Below are 15,384 nucleotides of genomic sequence, written 5' to 3'. Positions count from 1 at the left end.
AACCACCAGCTCAAACGCTGAAAAAGGGAAAGGAAAATTGTGGCACTCGCAGATGACATATACAGTACATTTACCCAAAGTCTCTGATAATGAGAGAAACAGCTTATATTTTCTACACTGAAATAACTCAGCTGGTGGGAGGCGGGGCCAGGGCTGGAAAACTGACTCAGCACAAAACAGCGTTGAGGTCTATGGGGACGTGCCAGAGACAAGAATCCAGTCATGCAAGATTTTAGCTCTCTAGCTTTAGAGTCAGATTTAGGGGGTGTGGTTTTGTGTACATGTTAAAGAAGTTGCACAGTGCATGAGGTAGTAAACACCTAATTGACCTGTCACAGCAACAATGGTTTCTACAGCCACAACTTAACAAATTGGCATTCAAAACATATGATGACCAAATTTGTTGGTTGTAGTTAGTGTGAAACAAAACTGTTGTAATACAATACATTAGTAGCTGGTAGCTGGCAGATGCAACAAAAACAGTGACTTGTTCGTTAAAAACTTTGATGAGCAACTTGCCTTGCCCTTGGCATTTTTGAACACTAGAGGGGGCATTGATTGAAATCAAATCAATTCTCAGGTCTAAAGGTTATCACCTGCTGCTGAAAACATTAACACTAAATGCAAAACATTAGAAGATGTGACTATAGACTAAACAGTAGGCTAAACTATTTGTAAGGTTCTGTCACCACATGTGTTATTATACCTTCTCTATATCCGAGACTGAAGTCAAGGAGACACCTTCCAGGACCTCTGGAGCTGTGAAGGCTCTTAAGTCCTGCTGGGTGACATACTCGTCTGTGAATGAGATGTTGCCAGAGGGCATGAGCAGGAGGGACCAGGGAGAGATGATGAAGCCCATGGCTGTGGGGTCTGGAGAGGGAAATGGACAATTCAACTACTGGAGATATCATCAGGGACAAAAACAGGAAAAAAAACAACAACGTTTCCATTATTTACATTCTCAGCTGTTGTCACACATGCACACACACTGTTAATACTAAGTACCGTGTTTTCAAGCTCAATACATGAAATTTTGTCTGAGCATTTACAGCATGAATGCAGCAAATAGACATATTCAACCACAGTGGAGGTTTCTTGCTAAGGCTTTGGCGTTTATGGAAACTCAAGATGATTGAAGTAAACAAAAACACATGTTGCTTTCTTAGCCAGCAAGAAAATAACTGTTGAGGCATAGAAGCAGAAAGGAATGGCTACACAGCGTAATTCTCTTTTCCTACAAAGCCACAGCCAGCGCTATGGTCAGAGAACGTTTTAAAAATATACAAAGGAATGTTTGAGCAGCGCTGCAAAATTCTTTTCTTTGACTGATACTTAACTCCGAGAGGAGCAGAGAGACGAAGAGAGGAACTGGATTTGAGGCACCAAATATCTGCTTTCAAAAGCTGGAATTTACTAAGTAAATAAAAGTTTCCTGTTTAAAACGCGTGTGACCATTTGGAGATCATACTCAAAAGTAGACTGGGTTACTAGGTGTATCCCACACAAAACATTTGCTCTGCATAAGCAAAAGTAGAGCTGAGAAGAGGTGCATGAGTCAGCCTGAGGAAATTAGTTTCTTGATGGATAACAAATTAACTTGGGCATGCACCATTTGATTCCCTACTTACTTCAAAAAGGATAGCTTGTACTGCAAGTTCTTTATTCTTTAACAATGTAGTATGTCAATCTAATAAGCTGCTATCTGAGCTAGGGGGCAAGGGATGGCACGGAGCTATTATACTAAGAGGCAGTCCTCTAAAAGTAGATGCTTACAAACTGTACAGTGTACAGTGCACTCAGTTCCACAGCTAACATGACATTATAACGGCAGGTTGGCAGATGTAGAGCAAAAGGAGGCCTCAGTGCTTACCGCAGGAGGAAAAAAATTGCACTAAATTTTGAAAATGCTGGTTTCTATTTGATCCTAAATATTCTATAGGCAAAACTACAAGGATGAATTTCTCTAACAAATCAGAAATATTCACACATTGCTTGTTCAAACAAATCATTCTTATCCAAACAGTAACAAACCGCTACGGTTCATACACAGTGCTGGAGGTTTAGTGTTTGATAATGTGAGTCTATTTACAATGTCTCAAGAGTCATGTAAAGGTTTGCTCAAGTCATCTGTATGCTGGCCCCCTCTATGCAATAGGAAACACACAGATTTGCATTCAAATAAAGAACGAAGCATGAGAGACATTATATCTGCTTCAGCAAAACACTGCCTCTTCTTGTTTTTGTAGTTTTGAAGCAAAAATTTACTTACTTTTCATAGCTGACGAGGACCTCTAACAAATAGTCTAACAAATTTGATTTTAAATGGTTGCTGTTATTAATCCACTCTCGAGATAACACTTTTTGACATAGCTCAGTGACTCTATAATAGCTGGTTCCAACATCTGCTCTTCAAATTTTAGCTTCACTCAGCAGTCTAAAAATGTTCACGAGAGGCCACAATGTGCTCAGTATAGCTACGCAGCTACACACTGAAGGAAAAAGAGGGATGCGTTAACAATCACCATCACTGCAACACAATACCATGCAAAGATGTAAATAAGATCATCTAAAGTACTCCAAGTATTCAGCCTTGCATTTTGTCCTTAATATGCCCAGAACTTTATCTCAGAAGCTGCGAATGACTGAAATACAAGAACATTTGTGCACAATCCTCTTGTTGTAAATGTGACCACAGCATAAAAGGCATATTTTGAGGCCACACTGATGATAGGGAATCCCTCCAGCATGCCAGGATTGTATGCAATGGAACCAGTCAGTAGTACTGGAAGTTGAGGTCAAGCTGGTTTATGCAGAAATGCAAACTATCAAGCTGTGTGGATTTCCATGAGGCAGTAACCATACTGCCTCATGGAAATCCACACAGCCAATGGTAAAAACAGTTTAGATGACACAATTATGGCTAACAATCAGGTGGCGTGGAGTTTCATATGAGACTAGGCACCACCTAACAACTCAGAGGACATTGTGGTGCCTGCTGACTCACATCCCGTCCAATGTCTCCAGAGTTAAACCTCCCTTAGTCACACCAATGTGGAAGTTTATTTATGCTACAATGACACTGTGGAATAGTGCAGCCTTATCTCTCTTTGGCTTCAAGGGCAAATCACAGACACTGACAGGCCCAAATGACTCACAAAAATAACTGAAACAAAACTGCACAATGAACATTTGTGCTAAAATGACACAGAGCAAGCACGCAGCAAACTGATGATGAAATTCGTGCACTGATTTTACTGACAGCAACCAATGTTTTTGAAAATGTTTGAGTCTCAGTGAGGCTGAATCTATAATTCAATGGACAAAATTATCCATTACAGAAGAAGTTCGTCTTGTTTGTTTTTTGTTTTGAGTTGCTTCTATAGATTTCTGCATTGAGGCGATGGATTGGTGTGGGTTATCTATCCATTGCTAGAACAAATTAACAGATCACTTCAGGGACAGAGAGTGAGCGAGCCCAACACAAATTTGTCAGCACAAAATGGCACCGGCTATTCATGGGATATGGACATCCTACGCTTTTCATTTTCCTATCATTAAAAAAAGGTAATGTAGACAGTTTTAGAGAGTTGGTTGTTCAAAAATAGGATGGGAAAGACTGTAAATATAAATAACTGAGCTGTTATTTGTGTGCATGTTCTATCATTTGTAGGAAATGTCTTTGCATACTTGGTTCCACATGTTCATACCTTTGTGAAAGAGTTCTTGGAGGCTCTCAGCACTCTGGCTGAGCACTGCCCAGACCTCCTCCTCCTGGAGCGGGCCGCCTCGAACCTCCAAGGCTTCTGCCAGAGACACGTGCATCTTCCCTGTGTAAGCAGAGACAAAGGATAACTGATGTGCACCAGAACATAAACAGACATAAATACAGTAAAAGGGCACGTGCTTTCTTTCCTATTGCAGTATATGATAGTCAAATCAGGACGGAAAACACACAGCGCAACTGCACGTCATATGCCCTGTGCTATTCAGAGTAATATAACCTCAGACAAAGTTCTGATTTTTGATTACCGTGTTAGTCATCAAACTTTTCTGAAACTCAAAATAACCACTGATTTTATGTTTCATTTTAATTCAGTTGAGAGGTATAACACTAACACAAGTCTAATCCTGTAAGAACCCACAGCCTACGTGTCCTAACTGGCCCGACAGTCTAAAGTGAAAGCAAAGAAGCCCACATTTCTGTATCACGACAGTAACCTTAAGCATTGTTGCTTTTAACACTGCTTCTGATCAACATTTTTACTTTATCGTGCCCTTGGGAAAACTCCCACATCTTCCAAATGTAAGCCGTCTTAATATCCTCTGCATTTGAGGAGGTAGCACAAGCACATGATGCGCGCATGCACACACAGACAAACACTCTGATTTCCTTGAGTTACTTTTAACAAAGTAGCAGTTCATTACTGGTAGCCTCTACCAGCTTCTGAGAGCTAAGACAGCAGCTCCCAACTGAGTCTAGAAAAGCATAACACAACTTTTATGGTGTGGTCTTAAAGCTGTTTGCTGCTCTACAAATAAGTAATAACACACGCTTCTGTTTCCTGATTACATGTCATAAAACTATAACCGAGTCACGCCCAAGCTGGGTGGTTTATTGTGGATAGCAGTGATACAGCAAATCCAGCATTTGGTGTAGAATATATGTAAATTATATGAATCTCACAACAGTATATATGCAGTATTTTACATGGATGTAGACTGCACGTCACAACATGCAATGCCTAGGGTGAAACTTTGCATTCACACGTCACCCACAGACTGGCTGTCTTTCATGATTTGATTTGATTCTAATTTTGTATTTTTCATGTATTTTCACAGCTACAACTGTCTACAGCAAAAAATCAAATAAGTGGTCCAAATTTAATCCGAATATAATGCGGATTTGTGGGCCTAAAATGGAACAGTCTAGTGGTAGTGGGGGGTGATTTAGATAATTGCAGGAGAGTAATCTACCGATCTATTACTACAGAGAAAAGCACAGGAGTAAGGGTGATCTAGGTTGATTTCATGGTGTAAAAAAATGGCACATAAATCTGTGCACCATGACACGCCAATCCTATTTTCCCCATGTGATCTGCCAAGTAGATGGACTTTTTAAGTTTATAGACACCTGCTTGCAGGATTCAACGGTTCTATTTGTCACATGATCGTACATTAGGTGCAGTAAAATACAGGCTTGCATACTCTTGAGGCTGTGGAAAAAGGTTACAATGTGGTCAGCCATGGTCATAGTAGAATATACCAAAAAGTTTTGTATATTTTCCCCTAAAACAAATCCCTATTTTCAGTGTTGACTGAACTTTTTGCCCAACAAATTTGAGCAAACCCACATTAAACAGCACAGAGTATATTTGGACTTGCTAGATCACAGCTTTCGCACAGAATCTTATATATCAAAAACACAAAAACAAAACAGACGAGAATACATCCAAACAGGAAATGAGGCGTAATTCCTATGCAAGATCAAACAAACATCACTCATGTTAAAACTCTGCTACAAAGTACATGACACACAGTTCATTTTCTAGAGTACCACTGTCCTTAAAAAGCCTTAAAATAAAAACACATATTGTGCAACTTTTAACTTGCAAGTAAAAGTCAAATCTCAAAGTGTGACAAGACTGCGGATATCAGGTCTGTTCCACATAGATTAGCTGGTGTACAAATTTGGTTAAGTAATTTCTGTAACTGTCTGAAAAGTACAATCACAGTCTTGCAGCAACAGACAGGTGAGTGAAGGTGAGAAAGTAAACAGGGTCTGAATTTATCTTTCAAGCCCAGGGGATTATCAAAGTCACTGGAATATTTCCACTAGGACCCATACTTGTCAGTACTAAAATTTGTGCCAATCTACCCAATAGTTGTTGAGATATTTCAGTCAGGGCCACATAGATAAGACCAATGACAAGAAAATAGTGCATTCTCTTGAGTCGCATCGCTTGCTTGACTAAAGAGTACCAAATCTGACTTAACATTTTAGGTGCAATGCACCAGTTTTGTTGGGTTTGGAATTCTGACCTAAATTTTAGCATATCACTTATCCATAAACTCTTGGCATAAACTGGGTCAGCCGCCTCATTAGTGTTAGGCTTTATTTCTGAAAGTAATATGCCAAACAGTGTTCTTTCTATGATTCCGAGTTTGTAGAGGGGAGTTAATGAGCAAGCATGTCCATCCATCCATCCATTTTCTGCTGTTTATCCGGAGCAAGCATGTCACAGGCCTAAATGTTTATGCAGGAATGCAGGTTAACCATTCTAGTCAATGGGAGGCGTGAAGTCTGAGGCGAAGTGGGTTACTACCCATCTTGCTCATTACCCATGAGAATGGGGAGAGCGGGTGCTGTGAAGACTGATTGTTTTGTGGCCCTTGTTATTTCAACAGAGACCTACAGTGGAATGTTTTTTATCCGCACTGAGGCTGCTGTGCAGGCCAGCTCCTCTCGCATTGGACTATGGTCCTGCTCATTATTGAGGGGGCTTAGGAGGCAGCGGCCCAAAACAGTGAGACCAGACAGCCTTCCCCACTTCAGCGCCTCATTCTCTTTTTCTTTTTCAAACAGTGGGGATGTTTGTTCCCAGGTATTCCCATGTATTCCCACACTATGGCTAGAAAGAAAAACCTAAACATGGCTTTGTCTGCTGCCTCTGCTAAGCGTTTGAAAATCTTGGCCACAGTCACAAGGATTTTAAAGAAAATAATCCTGGAAACGTGATAGCCCTCTTTACTCTGCACTTAAGTGAAGCTTTTCCTTTCCTCCCACCTTCCTGTCAGTGACACAGCTACAACATATGAAATGGGTTTGAAAACAATCCCCTGAAAAATGCACTTCAGTTGAGTAACCCATACCAAGATGGTACAGATATTTTCAGTTGTATGCTCACTCCTCTATATTTGCCAGGAACAAAAAGACAAAGTAAAAAACATGTACATCTTTCTCTCTCAAATTTTCTCTTATCTGAAATCTTTTTGAAAATGGGAGTAGCTGTGCTTTCGAAGCAATCACCCACAAAAACACCAGATTCCACTTCTATTTCCGAAGCATAACTTGTAACATAAGATATGAAAAGGAATTTGTTCATATCCTCCAAACATCAGAACTGTGGTCTCAGCTGGCAAACACATTTGGAACAGAAGCCGGTGAGAAGAGGTACTCTACGCCAACATTGAGGTGAAAATCTTCCTGAGGTCATTCATGCCAGGAAAATTCAACAACAAACTCTGAGTGAACCTCTATTCCCAGAATCATACATATTATGCAGCCTGCAAGCGCACGATTCAAATTCAAAACACATACGGCGTCTAGGAAGGCCTGGATCAGAATCTCTCTTGAATCAACATGACTGATGATGTAAGGAGTGATGTTCTGTACAGCAATCCAAAACCAGACCAGATGTATACTGTTAAACCAACAAAATGCCATTTTAAGACATATAGCTAGAGAACCTCTTCCTTTAATGATGCTGAAGATGCAGCACTTGATGCATCCTTCCTTACTGCAAAACTGTGACGGGAGCAGAAAGGTTGTGGTTGCATCCATAGTTGTGTCTTATGAAAGTTTCTTGAGAAGAAAACATTAGCTGGAACGGAACAGAAGCAGTGACTCACCGAAATAAAAAGGGAATGGTTGGTTTTCATTAAATCACAGCCCACTTACAATTTTGTCAATTAGCCACCATGCTTCCCCAGATTACTTTGGGGTTTTAGTTAACACATGGTTGTTGATTCACATTGGCCATTACAGAAATGAACCTGGTACCTTCCAGTTATGGATTTCTCTAACCAATAAGCCGTCCTGGATGTTGCTGTTTTGTTTTTCAGCTCAGCCGGAGTCGGGACCAGCCTGAAAGAGAGCCATGACTATTCCATGAGTATCAGCCCAGCTCTGGACCAACGGCCCTCACTTCTCATTTTGGTCTCAACCTCATCCGCTCCATTTCTGTTAATCACAGGTTTGCTATGAGTACCGTGACATGCAGAGCATGGTTTTTGGAAAACCTCTGCACCCCCCACCCTTCCCAACACACACACAAACCCAACCCACTGACAATTTCCCCCCATTTCTTTCCTATGATGCTGCTCGCACCATCTCCATCATAACCACTTCACACAGACACCCCACCTTCCTCCTCATGACCCTCAAAACCCTCATGACCTTTGACTTTGAGTTAACTTTACTTCTTTTCTATGGTAATGAAGGGGGAGGGGTAAAAACTGCCTTCTTACAACCCCCCATAAAACCTTCAGTATGTGCTGACACTTAACTTTAACTGCTGAAATTGTTATGCATGCTGGCCATTTACTCAAAATCATACAAAGCACCTGGCTAGCTAGCTAGCTAGCTAACCTGCCTGTTATTTTTGTAGTGGTGTTACTCCCCCACCCCCCCACCCCTTCCAAAAATACAGTCACTGCTGTGGTTAGACATGCCCCATGTCAGACATCATCAGAGCTGTATTGTTGTGGCGCTAGTACAAGCGGTACTTTCAGGTCGAGACATACCGACAAACATAATGTTAACTAGCATAAAAGTAGCTAGCGTCAACGTTTTTAGATAAGAGACGCATCTCGGCGTTTGCCACAACAGAGCCAGATCCTCAGCTTCGCCGGGGGACGCTAAAGTTAGCTGCAACACAATAAACTTTTTCTACATCAAGTTTTCACTGATTAAAACAAACAAACGAACAAAACTTACCGGGCGAGAAGAGCTACAAAGTCACTCGGAAGGGAAATGTTCGTGCTCCGACGAGGCTATGAGTGCGCACACAGACAAGACCAGAGGCCATCCCATCCACAAAGCAACATCTTGGGTAGAAGTTGACTATGCGGCGGGACAGGGAGGCAACAGGTCTCCACAGCACATCCAGCCAGAAAAAAGCCACTACACGGCAGGTTTTGTTTCACCGAGCCGCCGGGATTTAAAAGAAAAAAAAATTACAAAGAAATCTCTTCTTCAGAAATTTCTCAGAAGTCGTGTTTGGTGACTGCTACTCCGCTTTGAGCTCCCTCCAAGCGCAGCCGAGTCACCATTACTGCGGAGGAGGAGGTGTAAGGTCTCCTTTAGCCCAGCTAGCGTGGGCTGACTGGGAGTAACCAGACACCTCACCGCGGCCGCCCATTGGCTGTCTCTGCCAGGGGGGCTGTCATTTAGCCGTTACTATAGCAACACACACAACTGGGAGTAAAATGTACAGTAAGCTGGATCCAAGAGGCACAGTCAGGTTTGTTAAAATGTTCTTCATATAGCTATACAGCGTTCATACGGGCCACAACTCCCCGGATCCAACCATTAGAACAATTACCGTACATTGTATATAAATAAAAATGTTGTTTCAATTAGTTTTTTTAAAATACAGAGGTCAATGTGGGAACTGTGGCACAGATGTGGGTGTAAATTTGACCACACTTGCTACTCTTGAGATACGCTATATTACTCTAAAATCACGCACAAATGAAGAAAACATCTATTTATGCAATTCAGTATTAGTTTGTGGATCACGTGATGTCTCCTTCAGCTTGGGATTGTGTGAAGGAGCTGACGTTTTTTCCAACTCAATAAAAAGTCCTGCTTAGTATGTATGTTTTAGCATTTCCCACAGCATCAAAGTTATTTCAGAGCCATCTAAGCAGCCAGGAAGCAATTCACTGCCGAGTGTTTCCTTCCTATTGTGCACTTCAAAGCTGCCTCATTTATGGCCTGTCTGTCTGCCATCTAGTGGCTATTTGTCATCGTTACATGCTGCCTCATTTAGATGGTTGTCTGTGGTGACAGGGTTATCTCTGCCTGCCTGTGCCTGTCAGAGATAAAAGGGAGGAGTGATGAGATTGGATTACTAGATTAACACTAGTTTTCTTTTTTGGTGCCAGGCAGTTGATATTCATTTTAAACATTCCAGAAGCAAAGATCTAAGGCCAATCCAAGACCCTACATGTACAGTAGCAATAGGAATAGGACACACGTGAGAACCTGCACTAGTGTGTTCATCTTAAATCTATTCTTTATTGCATTAACGGCTCAACTCAAGAAGACATAAAAAGAAAAAGTCACAAACATAGAGGAGGTTTATTGTACAATATTTGGAGGCTGTGGCTTTTACTAGAGGCTGAGGTAATTTTATTCCCCTTAAATAGATCATCACCATCATCATTTAGTATGACCTCAGGGTCAAAAGAGTCAGATTGATAAAAAAAAAAAAATAATAATAAAGAAATCAAATTAAATCAACTCTATTTTTGATCATATTGGCCAACACTGTAGACGTTTTGGTCAGTCCCATTCCCCTTACTAAGCCATAACCCTTCCAACATTAAGTCATAATTAGGATGATTTTTGAAGCTGTGCTAAAAGAAATGAAATGATTAAAGAAATGTCTCACAGTCCCTCCAAATAAAATGTTCAATGTAGAATTTTAAGGTATAGATAGTGTATGTTTTAGCCCTTCTGTCTATGCAGCAGGTCATTTTTGACTCACTTTGTTTTCATGTAACATAAAGAAATATAATACTCCTTAAAGCAGCGTCTGATTCTCGTAATGGACCATATGGATCATTCCACAGTGGGCCCTCAGGTACAGGTGTCATATAGCCCCAGCACTGCCTCTGGGACCCATTCTTCTGTGTAAATTGTACTTTTGTTTCCTAAACAAATGAAACAGTAGTGACTCGTACTTTTTGCTTTCATCAATTCAGAAATGTTCTTTTATTGAGGTCCATGTTGTCATACAGTGGTTAACAACTGAAAAAGAGGCCTATTTAACTATATCGCTGCACTTTTCCCTTTGGTAACATTAAGACTTTGTGGAAGCTGATTGCTCAATTAGATTATTTTCATTAGAAGTTTAAATCTATGACTAGTCTCATCCAATGAACCCAAACTCTGTCTGAGGCTAAGTATATATTACTAGAAACAGGAAATACCTTGCCAGATGGTTTTAAGTGACAGATAGTGACAGGGTGTGATTGGCATTCTGCTAAACCTCCTCCTCATTTCCAGGCTGTGACATTTCCTAAGAAGGGGAGAGCAGGATAAATTGGGTCATTGGGTGGTTGTAGGTCCTCTCCTTGGTATGTGGGCTTTAGCAACCTTTCCCATCGTCCACGGTGCATGTAGTAGCTAGTAATCAACAATTATTAAAGTGTAAATGCTTATAGTACTGGCTTAAGTTTTTTTCATCTCTGACAAGCTTGGAACCTTGTTTGTCTCTGATAAACTACTGCCAGAGTGGTCTATGTCTCCTTTGATTTAATAGCATTTAATCTCTGACAAGGCTTGAGGCAGAAAGGCCCCATCAGGAGACAGATAGGGGCAGCAGGGGCAGGGTAAGTAATGTTTCATAAAGTGTAACCCAGGGGTTCTGCATTTAGGATTTCTTCTTCCCTCACTTTCTTCTAGTACTGTCCTTAATACCTCCTCATCAGTGCTGGTCTGAGCCCAGAGGCCGATTTGCACTGAAGCCTTGAAAGAGTGGCTATGCCTGTCCTGACAGCCTCGGAAATGTGGGGCACCTGGTAGATTGAAAGCATGCGGTTTGCTGACTGGTGACTTTTGCCTTTGGGTCCAGCTGGAGAGCATTAAAAACTTTCCTGGAGCTCCTTTGAAATGAGTTCCTCAGTCTGCATAGAGTTAAAATAAAAACTTGCCATGTCTTGCAATAAAGTTATAGAGCCATCAGAAATGAATGTACACTTATGAGTAGGCTCTCTTATCTTCTATGTTTTAACTTCTTATGTGTTCCTGTCTTATATATGTTTTTATATGTGTAGTAGATTTTTGTCTTATATGTTTTTATCTCAAAGTTTTTTCGTGTATATTTACCTGTTTTTATTTGCCTTTCATTTTGAAGCATGTTTTGTCTACCAGAGGCCATTTGTATGAAATGTGCTATACATTTGACTTGACTTGATTTGGATGTATCAAGTCCTGTTCAAGCAGGCTTCTACGTTTGAGGAATCCTCCACTTCTGATGCCGAGTGCAGCTGCATTTAACTCAGAGGCATATTAGATGAGATTACTTTATTGGCCACTGTGTGAAGTGGCTTTTCTCACCTGAGAATAAGCCTATAATGGATTGGAACAAGACAGCAACCTAAGGCCCCACCACCACCACCCCTCTTGCAGGAAAAAATGCAGTTAATAACAGTGACTTCACACAGAGGCTCTGGCTTACAGCCTCCCTCCTTTGCGTGGGTCCAGTAGGCCAGATCGGTGATCCACATATGAGCCTGGATGTAATAGTTCTGTGGCAAATCATAGTTGCATTATGCTACAAGAGGTCATTCTCCTCACAATCTTGGGCTACGTATGCTGAATGGACAGTTTTTCGGGTGTTTGCCAAATCCAATTGCAATGGCAGGTCTTAGAGGGTCAAAGCAACCATTGTTTCTACAAAGAGACTGGCATATTCATACAAGGCTGTGTGTGGAGCACAGCCTGCTCCCACAGCTACAGTTATAATTTGAGTTCAGTCATCAGTGCAGCTACAATGCAAAAACAAGACATGGCGTACCTGTGCTTCTTTTGCCCTCCCAGGTATGTGTGGGTTTGAGAAAACCCCAGGCGGGTGATCCCGTGCCTTTTCTGCATAGTCAGATGGTGTGTCGGGGTACATTGTTGCAGATTTGAGCCAATCTGGGAGAACATCACATCCCTAATGGCCTTGTCGTCTGTTTTTTTTACTAGCAATTCCTGTTGGGGGTTTGTAGCTGATAGAGGCTGCGAGGAACTTAATACAAGGGGGTGAAGCGAGCTTGAAATCCATGATTATTTCAACTACCTCTCACAGCTGTAGACATCAACAGTTTCATACGTTTTATCCAGCCATAGTCTGACTTTGGGAAATTATAATTCTACCTCCTTCTGAGCCCTCCTCAGGCTAACACATGCACTTTTTCACTAGTGTTTGTATCCACCTGACAGAGTGTGGTAAAACACCTAAAAGCTGCTTTGCTGGTGGCTCAGGTCGCAACTGTCCTGCTAATGCTGCCTTTCTTCATCACATCAGTGAATAATATGTCCATGTTTTCGGTGCTATAGTAGTATTTGTGAAAGTGTGAGAGTTATGCTGTGTTTTGAACTCTGGTAAAACAAATTTAACTAACTAAATACAATGCGCTCAATAGCAAAAAACACCAAAATTCAGGGAATCAGGTGGACACATTTGATGCCAAAAGAATCTAATTAATTACCCTCTTAACTCTTAACTCAACAATATGTTGGGTAGTACTGGAAAATGTAATCTAAAAATAAATAAATATGATAAAACAAAAGGTTCTGAGGGACTAACATATTGATAATATTTTATTGGAGTTTTCAACTCCATAAAATACAGTATTTTATATTCACATAGTGTATAAAACATCACAGATTGCTGCTTTGAAACAAAAGGAAAACACAGAACACAGATGCTCCTCTTTTTAAGAAAAGGTTATCTCTACATTCATTCCTTTCCTATAACAAGTAGGCCTCTTGTGAAAAATAATAATTCTAAAAGTTCAGCAGCTGCATTGTCTGCAGAGGACAGTCAGTCTGTTCTAGATCCGAGCCCTTCACATGATTAATGATGAACATATGCTCTCAAATATTTGCTGTTTAACCTTTAAAATAAAAGTTATCCTCTCTAACGGAAGGCTTGATAACATCCGTCTTAACCACTGAGTTTGTTTACGCACATTTTGTACATGCATCACCCAATTTTACTTGTAATTAAAAGTACTATATGTTAAAAAAATAAAAGAAAGAAAGAAAGAAAGAAAGAAAAGAAATGTGCCATGTCTTTTTTCACCATCACATCCAGAGAAAGACCAATTACCAGTGTATTTGTTCTTGTTGTCACTGTTGGCTGAGCTGGCTGGTCAGTGACAGCTGTGAGATGTGGGCAGACCTCACTAATAACATTGAGCCTCATGATCTCACTGGCAGGACGGTACAGGACGGGATCAGAGAGATGCTCCCACACGCTCCTCCCATCCGCAGAGACAGAGGCCCCATGTGATCCCTTCCTCTCTCTCTCTCTCTCTCTCTCTCTCTCTCTCCCTCTCTCTGCTCGGGCTTTGACGTCAGACGTGCTCCTGTTCGGTTGCTATGGCAACATATTTCCCTATACCCCCTTCCTCTTCCCTCCCTCTCTCTCTCTCTCTCTCTGGTAGGTCCACAATGGTACAGCCAGCATCTTGCAGCACAATGGTTGCAAGGTGGTGAGCCGGGGGGGGGACAGTGATTCAGCATCAGCGAACCTCGGTTCCTTTCACCTCTGCTTTTATTTTTCTTTCCTCATCGCCTTTGTTTTTTTTCTTCATAATTGTCTTCTTCCCTCCTTCGGCATCTGTATGAAGGTTTAAATGAAGCCCTCAGATATGGTGACCGCAGCGCTTCCCGTCGGGATGTTTTGAGAAGGACTGTCACCGGACTGGGATCGTCATCAGCTGGCACGGAATGGTAAGGCCGGGTGGGTTTGTTGGATGTGGATGCGATGCTTGGACCCCAGCTGCCTGGAGGGTGGAGTGATGAATATTGATTGGAAAGGAAGGTTAATGAAGTCCACTAGCGGTGCCTCGGTGGGAAAGGGACAAAAAAAAGAGAAAGAAATCAACCCCTTCTTGATACATTCACCGCCGCGGATGTTGTTTTATAACTACTAACAGCGAGGATTTCATTATGGCGTTAGTCTTGACCTGACAAAATCCGCTCTCCATCACCATCCCTACAGCCATCCTGCCATTGGCTGAAATACCAGCTTAATCATTAGTTTGCTCCTCAATGGACATGTAGAATAACATCACAGCATAGGATGTTATCTAGGCTACTCCTCTTTGTCATTTGCCACCCTGACTTTGAAATCTGTACCATTTAATCAAGCATTTCTTTATTTGTTTTATTGTTTATGCTGACTAGTCTTTCTGTGAATAAACACACTTGAAGCATATTATGTATTTTTGGTTAGAAGTGCAAGGGTGGTGGAGATGGATGGTGGCCGGATGATGCTCTTCAAAACACAAGCCTTGCATGGGCTACATACTGTAGGCCTACATGCAGAGTTTGTCCATCCTCCCCCTCAGAAGTCAGCTGCGCACCTTGTGCATTATGCAGACCATCACTACTTCACCAGAGATATGGGACCAGCCTCAGACCCCTCACAGGAGCCTGGGAAGCAGATTCAGGGGAACAGTTTGAATTAATGGTGATTAGTTCATTAATGGGTGTGTTTTTTTTCTCTCAGTGGTGGTTTTGGTATTGGAGCCTTGAGTGCTTGTTGAGGCTTTGTCACTAACACTGAACCCGAGCAGTCATAATGCAGAGGGGATGGGATGTTGTGTACCATGTTGTGGGCTACATTCTGTGCAGGACACGGTGGATTAAAAGAG

General features: G+C 41.5%; 1 protein-coding gene across 2 annotated transcripts in view; it reads right to left on the bottom strand.

The window, feature by feature from the left end:
* ptpn13 (protein tyrosine phosphatase non-receptor type 13) overlaps positions 1–9,027 on the bottom strand; it is a 40,123-nt gene extending 31,096 nt beyond the window's left edge. For both annotated transcript variants that reach the window (XM_070850226.1, XM_070850227.1), the window contains exons 1-3: positions 8,720–9,027; positions 3,711–3,830; positions 707–873 (exon numbers count right to left, since the gene is read on the bottom strand). In XM_070850226.1, the coding sequence (XP_070706327.1) occupies positions 707–873; positions 3,711–3,825 (282 nt within the window). In that variant the 5' untranslated portion in view covers positions 3,826–3,830; positions 8,720–9,027. The remainder of the gene's footprint in view (positions 1–706; positions 874–3,710; positions 3,831–8,719) is intronic.
* Positions 9,028–15,384: the final 6,357 nt, after the last annotated feature.

Source organism: Pempheris klunzingeri, chromosome 19 (genome assembly GCF_042242105.1).
Source record: "Pempheris klunzingeri isolate RE-2024b chromosome 19, fPemKlu1.hap1, whole genome shotgun sequence".
NCBI lineage: Eukaryota > Metazoa > Chordata > Actinopteri > Acropomatiformes > Pempheridae > Pempheris > Pempheris klunzingeri.
This window is presented reverse-complemented; position numbering and strand designations above follow the sequence as displayed.